The following is a 14,734-nucleotide window of genomic DNA, read 5'->3' as shown; positions in this document are numbered from 1 at the left end:
ACAGACAGACATAAAAGTAACATGCTGATAACCGATTCCTATTCAATTTAGAAATAAAATTTCTATAGTTTCTGCCCCCTCCCCCCCTGGTCTGCTCTGGTACAGCACGGTGGCGGTGGTGGTTACCATGTCATGGCTGGGGATGTACAGAAAGTTCTGGAAGTTCTTGTTGCCAGCGCGGAGCAGGGACCAGACAGAGCAGGTGCGCTTGTAGACGTTCCGTGCCTCTCTCTCCTTGGCGTTGTTGCACAGGAAGGTGCCGTACAGACAGGAGTAGGTGTGCTGCACCAGTTTCACCTGCAAACGCACGCAAACACAAGCACATTAGAACAAGACCAGGTCAAAACATAGTATATGGCTGGACTTCTCCGGCCGACCAGTGGTGTAACTTCATAACTCGGCTGACCAATGGTGTAACTTCATCACTCACGCAGTCACAGACATTCGTGTTTGTAGAGCTGGCCCCGCTGTTGCGGACCAGCAAAAAATAAGAGTTTCTCATCTCACCAGTTCAGAACATCAGTATTCCTACATACATACTACACACACACAGACAACCATAGTTACTGGTCATTAAGCAATGCATAAACTGAGCAATCCTTTCCGAAAGAAATAAAAAACATTAAATTCTGCAGAAATAAATACAAGTGTCCAGTAAATGTTAGACGGGGGGAGAGGGGAGAAGGGGAGAGGGGGAAGAGGGGAGAGGGGGAGTGGGCAGAGGGGGAACTGACCAGGAAGGCCTCGTTGAACTCGAAGAGGCAGGGGAACTGTTTGAGGAGCTGGTGCACGCAGTCCAGCCACTGCAGGAAGACGGGGCACTGCTCGCTGACGTCGTCCGCGTTCTCCTGGTGACCGCAGCGGTCCCCGAACTTGTGCCCGTAGTCCAGCCACTCCGTCTCCACCAGCACCTGAAAGCCCTGGGGGGTAAACGGGCGGGGCGGCAGAGGTCACGTCACCTGACCCCTGGTCACAGCCTCACCTGCGTGTGTGCACTAGACAGTCTACCAGAAATTCATGCAACTTGGGAAAATAAGGAGGGTTCTAAATTGAATGCATGATAAACACAGACCTGATCAATTCTATTTAGCCTTGTATTAGAAATAAAAAATAACTATTTTCAAAACAACCCATCCATATTTTGAATTTCTAATACAAGGTCTTGAGAAATCTCTGTTCTCTAAACAAACCATGCATACTGCAAGTATGAAACGTGTCACAAAATTACACTGTACCATGTCATATGATCATTTTAAGCTTCACAAAAATGCTGAATACTGCAACTGTTTAAGAAATGAACATAAACATTTAAAAATGGGGAAATTGGGAAAGGCGTTCAATTCGGCCCATGCTATGATTACCAAGGATACAACAGGGGAGTGACACAGTTGGTACACAAATGATTGAAACATCAAGCCAGACTCTGGGTTTTAGCTCCCCAGAGAGTGATCATAGGTTTTTTTGAAGGGAAACAATATGCCTTCTGTACGCCACATTGACTGAACCGGTGTCTAATGAAGGTCTATTGCAGCTGATAAGCCAGTGTGGTCATCCAAAAGAGGCGGGGCCCGGCTTACCTCCATTGTCCTATAGTAGGGATCCAGTAGGATTTTGGCCAGGGCCACTATCTGAGGGGTGCGGTCCCAGCCGTCGGAGCAGTGCACCAGCACGGGCCGGCCCTCCCTCTCCACCGCAGAGCACACCAGAGTGGCTGCCTTCAGCATGACTGACAGGTGCTGCAGCCAACGGGTGCTTTCCAGGGCAGACAGCCAGCTGTGTGGAAACAGATCAGCAGAAATGCAGTTTGAGCACCGGACCAAAGGTAAATTTAACGGAGCTGCATGATAATCAGCAATCTTCTGGAATCTTCCAAATGAATACTGTTCTCTGATTTTAAATGTTTCATTCTTAATAATATAACCCAGGAGGGCACCTTTTTCCCTCAAATCTCGTTTAAACTGTCTTGTATCACCCGTTTTTGTGTCTGGTCATTGTGATGTTGGTTCTATGTATACACCTTAGGGGTTTTCCTGGTAAAATAAAGAATTAAAAAACCCATATGCTATGAGAGGACAAAAACCAAACTTGTGGGCAGTTGCAAAGGCCTGGATTTGCCCTTGGCAAGATGACCTGGAGCAACGTCAAGCATTCCAAAACCGGTACTAGTTCAGGCCGATGAAACACTCAGCAAATGCGTCATTTAAAAAAAAATGAGAGATAAGGAGACGAAACATCCACCCTCCTCCCAGCATCCCTGGATTCTGTATACCGGCTCTTCCACTACTCAACTCCCCACCTCTCCCCCTCACCCTCATTCCATCTCCTGAACTCATTCAATCACATCGCTTTCTCCAGCTCTTGTACAGTAAGTCTTAAAGGGAATGGGTTTGTTCTTCACACCAACGATGGTTTGGTTCAGTCAAAAATGCAAAAACAAGTAAATAAAAAGTAAATAAATAATACAAATAAACAGTAAATAATAATAGTAAAACAATAATATAAAAACTGAATCAGAAAACGTTTAGGAATTTGAATGTTTGGGCGTGCAGTCAAGAGAACACAATTTAAAAAGATTTGATGCATCGCATGCTCGCATAAATGCTTAGAAAACACAAATAGAAGTTTGGCAAACAAAATATTGCATAATTAGGTTTCAACAGTATTATGCAACATTACAGTTTGAACTGAATGGTTTATATGCTCAGTGTAAACTGAACTCTCCCCCTCCATCACAGCCCAGAACAAACAAAAACCTGCCTTCATAAGTTCTTCAGCTATCACACAGTATTATCACACCGCATAAATTTGTGTCTTCAACAATTTAGCGTTTGTGATTTGTTCTTCATTGTCGGAAGTGGAATAATCGCCTCTAATTTCGAAAGGTCAGACGCGGTGTGCGAAGAGACACTATCGTCCAGGCCGACTGTTGCCCTGGGTGATGCCGGAGCCAATTGTATGTTGCTGCAGGGTTGCCGGCCAGAGTCTGCAGTGGCACAGTGCAGATTCGATAACAGATCGAGGGGCTCATCTGCACACTACAACACCCAGCAGCCCCCCTGTTCACAAGTTTAAGAATACACATCTCCTGTGTGAAGGAGATAGCGATGTTGTCAACTGACATCATAAAGAGTTGACAGAACCATGCAGACAGTCCTAGGGAGATCAGCAGGAGACTGGACACTTACTTTCCAGGGTCCGGGATCTGGCTGCAGACGGCTCTCAGGGACTGGAAGCTGTTCCTGATGGAGTGGATGTTGGCCATGCCCATGAACATCACCTCGCAGTTGGGGTAGTATTCTACAGACACACATAGGAACGCACAGTTAACAACGTCAACGCGATCGCCTCGGCGTGAGGGGTGACGCTCTGATGAGGTCACTGGCGGTGTGGGGTCAGTCTGATTTTGTGGGGGGCCGGGGGCGGGGGGGGGAGAGATATGGTCACCCTAACCAAATCGAACCCTCATCTACTCGCTGAGTCAGCTGTTCTTCTGACTCTAATTCTATGAAAGGAGGAGCAATGGAGAGACAGGACGTGTGTCACAGCCAACGGGTCACGTGTGGCCTATTAACTCAATGGAGGGAGGTGAGCTTTAGAGAATATCCCAGCAGGCTATACTGAGCATGTCTCTGAGTGAGACTCTGAAGGGGAGGTGGGATGAGCAGGGGGTGTGGCGGTGAGGGGGAGGGGCAGGGGGGTGTGGCGGTGAGGGGGAGGGGCAGGGGGGTGTGGCGGTGAGGGGGAGGAGCAGGGGGGGCACGGCGCCGCTGGCACTGACCTTCGCACTCGCAGCCGCCCCCCTTGGCGCGGTTGGCCACGGCGGCGGTGTAGGAGCGGGCGTCCAGGATGAGGAGCTTCTGAGGCGAGCCGCTGCCATCGGGGCTCGGGCAGACGGTCAGAGACGAGTCTGCGTGGGGGGGGGGGAGGAGAGGGGGGGAAGGGGGTAGAGCGTTAGCCGCGGGGTCGATAGCACTGCGCTGAGCGCGCTCCTCAGCGGGAGCCGATCGATGGGAGCCTCCTCTGCCCCATGACATCACACGCCGGCCCGCAACACGCCGGCGGCCATTTTGCAGAACCGACCGAGGGCTGAGCTTCGCGTTTCACGTTACATTAGCCACTTAGCAGACGCTCTCAGCCGGGGCGATTTCCAGGAGAGAAGAACATCAGCTTTACTCAGGAACACATCAGTAGGAGCCTACATGGCGAGGGTCATTACCGACCCATTCAAGAGCATTTTGTTCATACAATAAAAAAAGTGCTTCCAGGAAATCATCTTTAAATAACTACTCACGGGTCGACTTACTGGCCAGAAACTGTACTGTAGATAGAATACGGCTTTAGCTGGATCACGAGTAGCTCCAGCAGCCAGAAGGTCAGTAAACACTCAGAGGAGCACTTGACATCTGCGTTTTTCTGCCCGATCCTGCGGCCTGCGGTTCCCATTCATGTCCACGCCGCTCTGGCGGCGACGGAGTGACCTCCGCCCACAGGCCCACACTCTCGGCCTCGCGCACAAACACAGGGCAGCAAACAAAAAAAAAAAAAAAACCCCAGAAGAGGAAAAAAAAAAAAGAGAAATGAAAAACTGCGCCCTCGTGTTCCGCACACAGAGAGGTTCTGGTCTGGGATCGGGCGGCCATCTTGGCTGTAATTTCCCCCTCCGCTCCAGCGCGCGTGTCAGTCTGTGGCGTGTAATTGGCGTGGCCGTTTCCCAAAGGGGGGGGGGGTGGGGGGGGATATTTTTAGGAAGCGTCTCCACGGCCGCGGCTGTTCCGGCTCGTCGTCCCCGGGACTCTAATTGGGTCGCCTGTCGGGCAGGTGAATGCACGAGCTCGTTACCGGCGAGCGGGGCGGGGCGGCGCCTCGCCGTTTCCGCCTCCGATGGCTCAAACGAAAGCCGAGGCGTCTGACTCAAAAGCGGCTCTGCCTTGACGTGACATTTAACGTTTCGGCTGTTTCCACAAAAGCAGAACCGCAAGGTTTTCTAGGGGCTTTCTGTCTACGCTTATTCGTACAGTCATTTTCCTTTGTGCTGTCAAAAGTTGCAGTGTGCTTTGTTTGAAGAGAAAAAGCAAAGAGAAGCAAATTTGAATCAGATTTCTGGTTCTCTCCCGATATTAAATGGTCAGTCGTATCTTTTGTCACCTCTCAACTCTGCAACGTGCAGGCAGAATGCAGGAGTCACTCCTGCGTGATCGAAAAAGGGTAACCGTGACAACGGAACCTGGCCTCCCAGGGTCACGCTACAGTCAGTCACACACAGCTGTGAGCATGTGCAGGTTACAGTCAGTTACACACAGCTGTGAGCATGTGCAGGTTACAGTCAGTTACACACAGCTGTGAGCATGTGCAGGTTACAGTCAGTTACACACAGCTGTGAGCATGTGCAGGAGGTTACAGTCAGTCACACACACAGCTGTGAGAATGTGCAGGAGGTCACAGTCAGTTACACACACAGCTGTGAGCATGTGCAGGAGGTCACAGTCAGTTACACACACAGCTGTGAGCATGTGCAGGAGGTTACAGTCAGTTACACACACAGCTGTGAGCATGTGCAGGTTACAGTCAGTTACACACACAGCTGTGAGCATGTGCAGGTTACAGTCAGTTACACACACAGCAGTGAGCATGTGCAGGAGGTTACAGTCAGTTACACACATAGCTGTGAGCATGTGCAGGTTACAGTCAGTCACACACACAGCTGTGAGCATGTGCAGGAGGTCACAGTCAGTTACACACACAGCTGTGAGCATGTGCAGGAGGTCACAGTCAGTTACACACCACAGCTGGGGAGCATGTGCAGGAGGTTACAGTCAGTTACGACACAGCTGTGCGCATGTGCAGGTTACAGTCAGTTACACACACAGCTGTGAGCATGTGCAGGTTACAGTCAGTTACACACACAGCAGTGAGCATGTGCAGGAGGTTACAGTCAGTTACACACATAGCTGTGAGCATGTGCAGGTTACAGTCAGTCACACACACAGCTGTGAGCATGTGCAGGAGGTCACAGTCAGTTACACACAGCTGTGAGCATGTGCAGGTTAAAGTCAGTTACACACACAGCAGTGAGCATGTGCAGGTTACAGTCAGTTACAGACACAGCTGTGAGCATGTGCAGGAGGTTACAGTCAGTTACACACACAGCTGTGAGCATGTGCAGGTTACAGTCAGTTACACACAGCTGTGAGCATGTGCAGGTTATAGTCAGTTACACACACAGCTGTGAGCATGTGCAGGAGGTCACAGTCAGTCACGCACACAGCTGTGAGCATGTGCAGGTTAGTCAGTCAGTCACACACAGCTGTGAGCATGTGCAGGTTACAGTCAGTTACACACACAGCTGTGAGCATGTGCAGGAGGTTTCAGTCAGTTACACACAGCTGTGAGCATGTGCAGGTTACAGTCAGTTACACACACAGCTGTGAGCATGTGCAGGAGGTTACAGTCAGTTACACACACAGCTGTGAGCATGTGCAGGAGGTTACAGTCAGTTACACACATAGCTGTGAGCATGTGCAGGTTACAGTCAGTCACACACACAGCTGTGAGCATGTGCAGGAGGTTACAGTCAGTTACACACACAGCAGTGAGCATGTGCAGGTTACAGTCAGTTACACACATAGCTGTGAGCATGTGCAGGAGGTTACAGTCAGTTACACACATAGCTGTGAGCATGTGCAGGAGGTTACAGTCAGTTACACACACAGCTGTGAGCATGTGCAGGAGGTTACAGTCAGTTACACACACAGCTGTGAGCATGTGCAGGTTAAAGTCAGTTACACACACAGCTGTGAGCATGTGCAGGTTACAGTCAGTTACACACATAGCTGTGAGCATGTGCAGGAGGTTACAGTCAGTTACACACACAGCTGTGAGCATGTGCAGGAGGTTACAGTCAGTCACACACACAGCTGTGAGCATGTGCAGGTTAAAGTCAGTCACACACACAGCTGTGAGCATGTGCAGGTTATAGTCAGTTACACACACAGCTGTGAGCATGTGCAGGAGGTCACAGTCAGTCACGCACACAGCTGTGAGCATGTGCAGGTTAAAGTCAGTTACACACAGCTGTGAGCATGTGCAGGAGGTCACAGTCAGTCACGCATACAGCTGTGAGCATGTGCAGGTTATAGTCAGTCACACACAGCTGTGAGCATGTGCAGGTTATAGTCAGTCACACACAGCTGTGATAGGATACAGTGCAGGATATTATGTGGGCATTACCAGGCCTCAGACAAACAGAAAGGCGGCGCTTTGGCGGCACACGCCGCTCTAAGGTTCACCGGCAGGAGAGGCGGGCTTACCGAAGTCGCTGTCGGAGTTGTCCCCGCCCTCCCCGCGGGGCCTGCAGACGGAGCGGGTGCCGGGGTCCAGCAGGCAGGCCTTGGCGATGGAGGTCACCAGGTACTCGTCCTCCTTGTTCCTCCAGCCCCACCAGCTGATCTCGGGCTGGCTGCAGCGCGCGATCACCGCCCCGTTGCGCTGGTGCCTGCGGCGTCGCAGAGAGAGCGGGGCATGCAGTTAAATGCGGCGAGCGCGTCACAGGACAGACAGAGGACTCGAACAGAAAATGAGCTGGAATCTCCGGTCCTGGTCTTCCGGTTCCTTTTACAGCATGGGCACTCAGCTAAACTGGCTCAGTCAGCACAGTGACTGTGCGTTAAGAGTGTGTGTGTGTGTGTGTGTGTGTGTGTGCGTGCGCGCATGTGTGTATGTTAGTCTGTCTGTGAGCGCCTGCGCACCTGTGTGTGTGTGAGAGAGAGATTGTGTGTGTGTACCTGTGTGAGTACACAACCGTGTGTGTGTGGGTGTCTGTGTGTGTGCATGCGTATGCACGTGTGTGTGTGTTATTTGGGCCCACCTGTACACCACAACAGGAATCCTCTTCCAGGACCGGAAGGAAGCCACGCTCTCCAGCTCCTTGTCGGTGATCCATACTGGCACCAGCAGCTTCTGTGGGTAGCTGGAGCACAGTCTATTACAACAGAGAGAGAGAGAGGGAGAGAGGGAGAGTAAGACCCCTGATCCAAAACCAGCTACGCAGAAATATCGTCACTGTACACAGCCAATATGAAATCACACCCCAGGCACCTAAACGCAATGATCTGCACAGCATTCTACCCATATTTAGTGAGTATTATTACTCATCTTTATTGTGAATAAGCTATGTTGTCTTATTTTGGAGGTTTCTGATTGTGTCAGTTTTACTGAGTGTTTTTGCTCAAATAATGACTGAAGGATGTTTTAAGATTTTTAGCAGTTGTACAAGCTGTTTTGGAACTGAAGCACATTTTCTTGCCTTAGACAAGAACCCCAATGCCACTGTAAAGCCAGTCAGCAGAAGGTTCTCTAAACATCTCAAATATCCTTCATCAAACACAAAAACTGTCTGAGCCAATCAAAAACATACACCAAAATTTTTATATTATAAACAAAACGCAAAAAGTGAACTACACCAAAAGATATTTTAAAGTACAATGCATAATAAAAAATAAATCAAGAAGGGTTATATTTGAGCGAAATGTCAAGTGAAACATTATATTTAATGACACTGAACCGCAAAGAACAAGCAAGCAATCAGGGTTAAAACACACAGAGAACAGGAAGTGCTGGTTATAAAAAGACAAATGTTGGTTTTCCAAATATCCGACTCATAAATAAACCGAAATCTAATTTAATAAAGGTGTCAAAAGTAGGCCTCGGATGTGTCCTACAGAAGAGGGCTGAATATGGATCGCTTTTATCTCTCTAATAAAATAACGGATGACTCAGTGTCTCTCAGCCTGTTGTCATGACGCGAGAACACTCGATACACACACAGGCGCAGGTGTGTGCGCACGCCCATTTGGGTGCTCTGTAAGAGTGTACCTGTAAGAGTGGGGTCGTTCAGTTTCTCTGTGTTGATTAAGCTGACTACTGAAACACCAAGTGAACCCAGGATGTGGTAATGGTGGTACACAGAGTACAAGATAATCTTCCTCTCTCCAGTAACTCTTTCTCTCCTGTAAATCTCTTGCTCTAGTATTCGTTGTCTTTATCTCTTCTACCTTCTCCCGAATCCTCCCTGTATGTTTCCTCATCCCCCTCTTCTTCAATTCTGTACATCCTTCCCATCACTTCCCTCCTTTATCTCCCTACTCCGCCCTTTTTCTCTTCAACCCAGTATCTCTCCCTCCCTCTCTCCTGGACGTCTCTCCCATCCTGGCTCTTCTGTACCTTAATCTCTCTCCCATTCCTGCCTGTACCTCCCGTTCCCTCATTCCAATGGCCTCCTCCCTTTCTCTCCCCCTCTACCCCGCCTCCATCCTCCTGCGGCTCCGTAGTCCTCTTTTCACCCCTCTTTCCTCTCCTCCCTGCGCCTCCTAGTGCCTGCACACTGGCTGCCTGCCCAGACTCCTGTCCCTAGTGCGGACTCAACAGGAACAGCAGGCCTTGGTCTGGTCCACGCACAGCACAGCCCCCATCCGGAGCACACTTTATCTATTACACAAACATCCATGTTAACTCTGCATGCATGTTGGTGGCTGCACGTCTGCGTACCAGCGGCTGTGTATGTGATCACACAGGTACATGCATGCCTGCTTATGCGTATGTGCAAAAGTGCATGCATGTGTGTGTATGTGCGTGCGTGAGTGTGTGTGAGTGTGTGTGTGTGTGCGTGCGTGGGTGTGCGTGTGAGTGTGTGTGTGTGCGTGCGTGGGTGTGCGTGTGCGTGTGAGTATGTGTGTGTGTTTGATCTATGTGCATAAAGCCGGAAGAGACTGAGTAGGACTGCAGAGCGAAGCTGCTGTTTTTGTTGTGGTGTGGAGATATGTGCGGGCCCATCACCAGGCAGCTGTGGAAGTGGTGTTCAGTTACTCTCGGGCCTCATTAACACCCGGCTTAAATAGCGACTGGGGTTAACAACGGAAACTAACTGCGGGCACAACGCTGTGGCTGTTTTGTGCGCTTCAAACGGAAAGTAAAACGGCCGTTTCTTTAAAAATAGAAAAGAGTTCACCTCGAGTTTTAGTCTCTGTTGGTTGTGCGTTTGATCATTTGTATGAAAGGGCCAGGCAAAAAAAGAACAGCTGTCAAGGCGCTTAGAATGGAGTCACTTGTCTTGACAGCAGACATCAAACAGCTGTCAGTAGAGTGCAAGTCGTCAGTTAGTGGCGACTGTGGAGAGCAGATTAAATGCAGTGCTGTATGACATACTTGTAGTTGCTGTTAATGTCAGACACTCTCCAAGCGTTCTGCATGTCATAGCCCATCCTCAGCACCTCCATCGCCATTCTCTGTCTCACATGGTCACCTGATGAGAGAGAAGCCAGGTGAGGGGAGGGAACACACGCACACACACGGAAACACACAGAAATACACACACACACGCACGGAAACACACAGAAATACACACACACACAGAAATACACACACACATACACACACACACACACACACACGCACCAAACACACACACATGAACACAGGCAAACACACAAAAATACACACACAGAAATATAATGCATTATGTCAAGAGACTCCTGATTGTACTGTTCCTCTCTGGGGTTGTGCTGAGCGGAACATTCTTCACAGAGTGCTGTACTGTAATGAGTTTAACAGTGCTGTGTCATTCCCACCTAACTCCACACACTTCAGTTAACAGCTAAAGTGCGGGACTGAAACACACACACACACACACGGCACACATACACAAACAAAACACACTCATAGATATGTATGTGCAAACTACCTTGTACACATACGCATTCATGCTGGCACATGACACGTTCTCTTTCTCTCTCACATACACAAACACATACACATGCACATGCACAAACACACACACACACGCAAACCAACACACACACAGACACACATAGATATGTAGATACTGTATGTATGCTCACACTACCTTGTACGCACACGCATTTATGCTGGCACACATGCATGCAGACACATTCTCTTTCTCCCTCACAGACACACACACACACACACACACACACACAATCTCATAAGCATCTACATAACGTGTGCTGCACGTGTAGAGGTGCGACAGCGTGAAAATACCCGATTGGCCGCGTGAGCGTTGCCGCGGGAGACGGCGTACGCGGGGGCTCACCTGGACGGCACAGGTGCACGTGCTGGTCCTCGTCGTCCGCGCTCCCGCCCAGGCACCAGGCGTGGTAGGCCAGGGCGAACAGGTCCTCCAGCCGGGTGGGGTAGGCCACCGCGCGGTTCAGCCTCTTCAGCCACTCCTCGCACTGCTTGAAGGTGGAGAAGTGGCACCTGATACAGGACACACACACACACACACACACACACACACAAAGGTGTTATCAATAATGTCCAGACTCTGCTCGGGACTGCTACAGGACTACAAACCTGAGGATAATGGTGAATAGTCATTCATTTTCAAGCATTTATGACTAAAATAAATAGTATTTAGTTCCTCATTTCCATGTGTGGGGAAAAAAAAAAGGTACAGAAAGGACTGCCTGGAGAGAGAGTTAATTAGCAACAGCGCCCTCCCCGTGTCTGTCAGGGGTGATGTTGGGTACGGGGAGGGGGGGAACAAACGCCCTTTTCGGGGGGAGAAAGGCCTTTACGTCAGCCCGCTCGCAAACAAGCAAAAATCGACACGGTGAAAACCGACACGTTTCGCCCGGCCCGGGCGGGGCGGCGACAAACAGAACCTGCTTTCAGCAGAAGTAGGTCACGTCGCTTCCCTGCGCGCGTTTTTAAAAAGATCTCCGAGCCTGCCTCTCCCGCGAACGCACTTCAGCCGAAATGTCGCGGTGACTGTACGGGACAGCGTCTCATCAGATAAATGAGGAGGGAAAAAAAAAACTGCATCTGCTAGTGCTAACTGCCTGAAATCAAAACCAAGCTGCACAGACTGTGATCTTAACAGGGAATCAAAAAAGTGATGCGTCATACTTATAGCTGTGGTGCTGAAGCTCAGCTGTTGATCTGCACAATGTTGTCTGCATTAAGCCATGCTACATTGGCTGTTTATGCAGCACAGTTTACATAAAATATGCATTCACATTACATAGTTTACATAAATTCACATTTATCCCATGTCATGCTTTGAATGAGTACAAAAGATGCAATTCCCCTAAGACTATCCATTTACCCCTCAGATTATGCATATAATAAGTAATATTGAACATTTCTTTAAACCATCAAGCTAAAGTACAGGCCCTTTATTCCTGTGACACACTGACTAATATTACCACTGTTCTGCAGTGTTACAGTGGTTAGCGGTTAGCATTGAAAGTAAAACATTATACAAAGTGAGGCTGAAACTCTGTGGTAACGTGGAAGCGCAGTGCAGCGAACCAGTCTGCAGCGGGCGGGGCCTCAGTGCTCACCTGACCACTTTGGAGTCCTTGCAGACGACGTGCAGCTGGAACATGCCCCTGCTCTCCACGCTCTCGATCAGGCGGAGAGGGACCTGGCGAGGGCAAGGAGGGGGGACAAGGATGAGGCGAGTCCGGGGCCAGCTCGAAGCACAGGACTCCTCAATCACATGACAGGGGGCAGCCAATGAAAATGCTTTACAGTATCATAAAATGGACTGCAAGTAGTACACAAACAAAAAAAAATGTACTGCAGATGTGTTAGAAAGTTGTTCACTTTAGGCTCTGTCTGAGCAACATAATGGTGTGCTGAAGGTCAGACAAACTCAAAACAAGGTCAGAAGCTCAGACAAAAGCTATTAATTACATTTTAGTATAGAGAGTAAAAATTCAAGAGGAAACACTGACATATGGCTGCAAAACACTCCTGATGTACTGGAACCACGGATTATAGATCATAAATGATAAACTCACAGAATGCAAGATAAATGAATATGAACCAAACAAATTAGCAAAGTCATTGCTTAATTTGTAATTCCTTGGACTTCAGTGCAGCAATTTAGCTGTTAACTGAAGTGTGTGGAGTTAGGTGGGAATGACACAGCACTGTTAAACTCATTACAGTACAGCACTCTGTGAAGAATGTTCCGCTCAGCACAACCCCAGAGAGGAACAGTACATCCAGGAGTCTCTTGACATAATGCATTATATTTCTGTGTGTGTGTATTTTTGTGTGTTTGTGTGTGTTTGGTGCATGTGTGTGTGTGTGTGTGTATACGTGTGAGCATGTGTATGTGTATATGTGAGCATGTATATGTGAGTGTGAGTGTGTCTGCGCCTCCGTGTGTGTGTGTACACGTGTGAGCATGTGTATCTGAAAGGGGGTGTGTGTACATGTGAGAGGGGTGTGTGTGTGTGTGTGTGTGTGCTAAACATTCATGAGTGTGTGTGTGTCCCGGGGCAGGGGGGTGCATCCGGCACAAATAAAGGAAGTCGTGCAGGAGATTATAAGATTATGACTCAGTAGCACGACTACTGCATAATCTGCAGAATCTGCAGTCTTCAGCGAGCCCTAGTCAGCCACGAGGCGCTCTCCCCTTCTGCCGTTCAAATTCAGCTCGGGTCTCCTGGAGGTGGGGTTGCCACGGTAACGGCAGCATTGCCAGTCTTCGGTGCGGTCCACGCTCGATTGTGCGACTTTTGCGTGACTGAAATCACAGCGGCAAAATCAAAGCCACCGTTTTTACTGTGCCCTGATTTACGAAGTGCTTCGTGTCATTTTACGAAAACTAAAATACACCGAGGCAACTCAGCAGTAGCAGACACATTAATATGCAAGAATATAAAGCAAGACTGCTCTGTTTTTTATGTCTGCTATACAAAACCATTATATACGGCCGGAGCAAGTGGCACTACTGAATTAGCCCCTGTAGCTAGCGTTAGCTACTGCAGGGTACTGCAGCAGCTATAAAAAGTGAGGCAGTCATTCTGAACAGTGTTCCCCGTTAATGTCGAGGCACTGAGACACGGCCGTCCCCGGCAGGACAGATTTACACGGCGGCCGAGCCCCGCGTTCTCACCGAGCTGCAATAACACGGCTAGCTGCCTCACGCGGCGGCACCGCCGTAAACATCACGTTTGAGATTCCTCGAACCGAGCCGTTATATTCTGCAATTAAGCCGTTCTAAAACGGGCTCGCACTCCGCAGAATAGGAGGGCTGACGCAACGATTACAAATCCCCGAACGTCGATGGGGTGATGCAACGCAGTCGCACAAAACAGCACGAGTTCAGACTGCAGCGGTCACTCAAATGGGGGAAAACTTGCAGAGCGGTACAGAACGCAGCGATTATCCGTGTCGTTATTTTTCAGACAACGGTAGTTTCCGCAGTGCACGAGTACCACATTTACACTGGCCCCTGCGCTTGCTGTGACTTTGTGACTTGTGGTAAGAGGTGACAACTGGTTCAAACTGCTGCTGCAGAATGCGATTAGAGAAAAGGAAGCGTGTCATCTGACTCGGTTAAAGTGCCTGCTTCATGCTAATGCTTCGGAGGATCCTTGTGCCTTAAACAAGGTGCCTGATGTGAGATGGGGGGAGGGAGAGGGAGGGAGGGAGACAGGGTTGCAGAGTACTCACTGAAATCTCATCGTCCACCCCAGGGTAGGTCTACATCACAATGACACAGGGGCACAGGGAGAGGGGACAGAAGAGGAAATGGAGAAAAGATTAAACTAAAAACCAAAAAAAAGGAAAAAACAAAAAAAAAATAAGGTTAAATGAAAGAAAAAGACAAAGTAGAAACCGTGAAAAAGCAGGAGGACAAACTTAAAGCAGACAGAAGGGAAAAGTAAACACAATGACTGTAACCGGGGTATAAATGAAC

The 14,734-nt window shown here is 49.2% G+C and overlaps 1 protein-coding gene across 8 annotated transcripts in view; it reads right to left on the bottom strand.

The window, feature by feature from the left end:
- mtmr4 (myotubularin related protein 4) overlaps positions 1-14,734 on the bottom strand; it is a 78,626-nt gene that overhangs the window by 6,264 nt on the left and 57,628 nt on the right. For 6 of the 8 annotated variants that reach the window (XM_064352231.1, XM_064352233.1, XM_064352232.1 and 3 more), the window contains 11 exons: positions 14,488-14,517; positions 12,360-12,442; positions 11,105-11,271; positions 10,201-10,297; positions 7,865-7,978; positions 7,308-7,492; positions 3,779-3,907; positions 3,186-3,297; positions 1,578-1,773; positions 735-920; positions 127-297 (listed from right to left, as the gene is read on the bottom strand). In XM_064352231.1, the coding sequence (XP_064208301.1) occupies positions 127-297; positions 735-920; positions 1,578-1,773; positions 3,186-3,297; positions 3,779-3,907; positions 7,308-7,492; positions 7,865-7,978; positions 10,201-10,297; positions 11,105-11,271; positions 12,360-12,442; positions 14,488-14,517 (1,470 nt within the window). The remainder of the gene's footprint in view (positions 1-126; positions 298-734; positions 921-1,577; positions 1,774-3,185; positions 3,298-3,778; positions 3,908-7,307; positions 7,493-7,864; positions 7,979-10,200; positions 10,298-11,104; positions 11,272-12,359; positions 12,443-14,487; positions 14,518-14,734) is intronic. The other 2 variants (XM_064352228.1, XM_064352234.1) reach the window with 1 other exon arrangement.

The sequence above is a fragment of the Anguilla rostrata genome, chromosome 9, assembly GCF_018555375.3.
Source record: "Anguilla rostrata isolate EN2019 chromosome 9, ASM1855537v3, whole genome shotgun sequence".
NCBI classification, from domain to species: Eukaryota; Metazoa; Chordata; class Actinopteri; order Anguilliformes; family Anguillidae; genus Anguilla; species Anguilla rostrata.
This window is presented reverse-complemented; position numbering and strand designations above follow the sequence as displayed.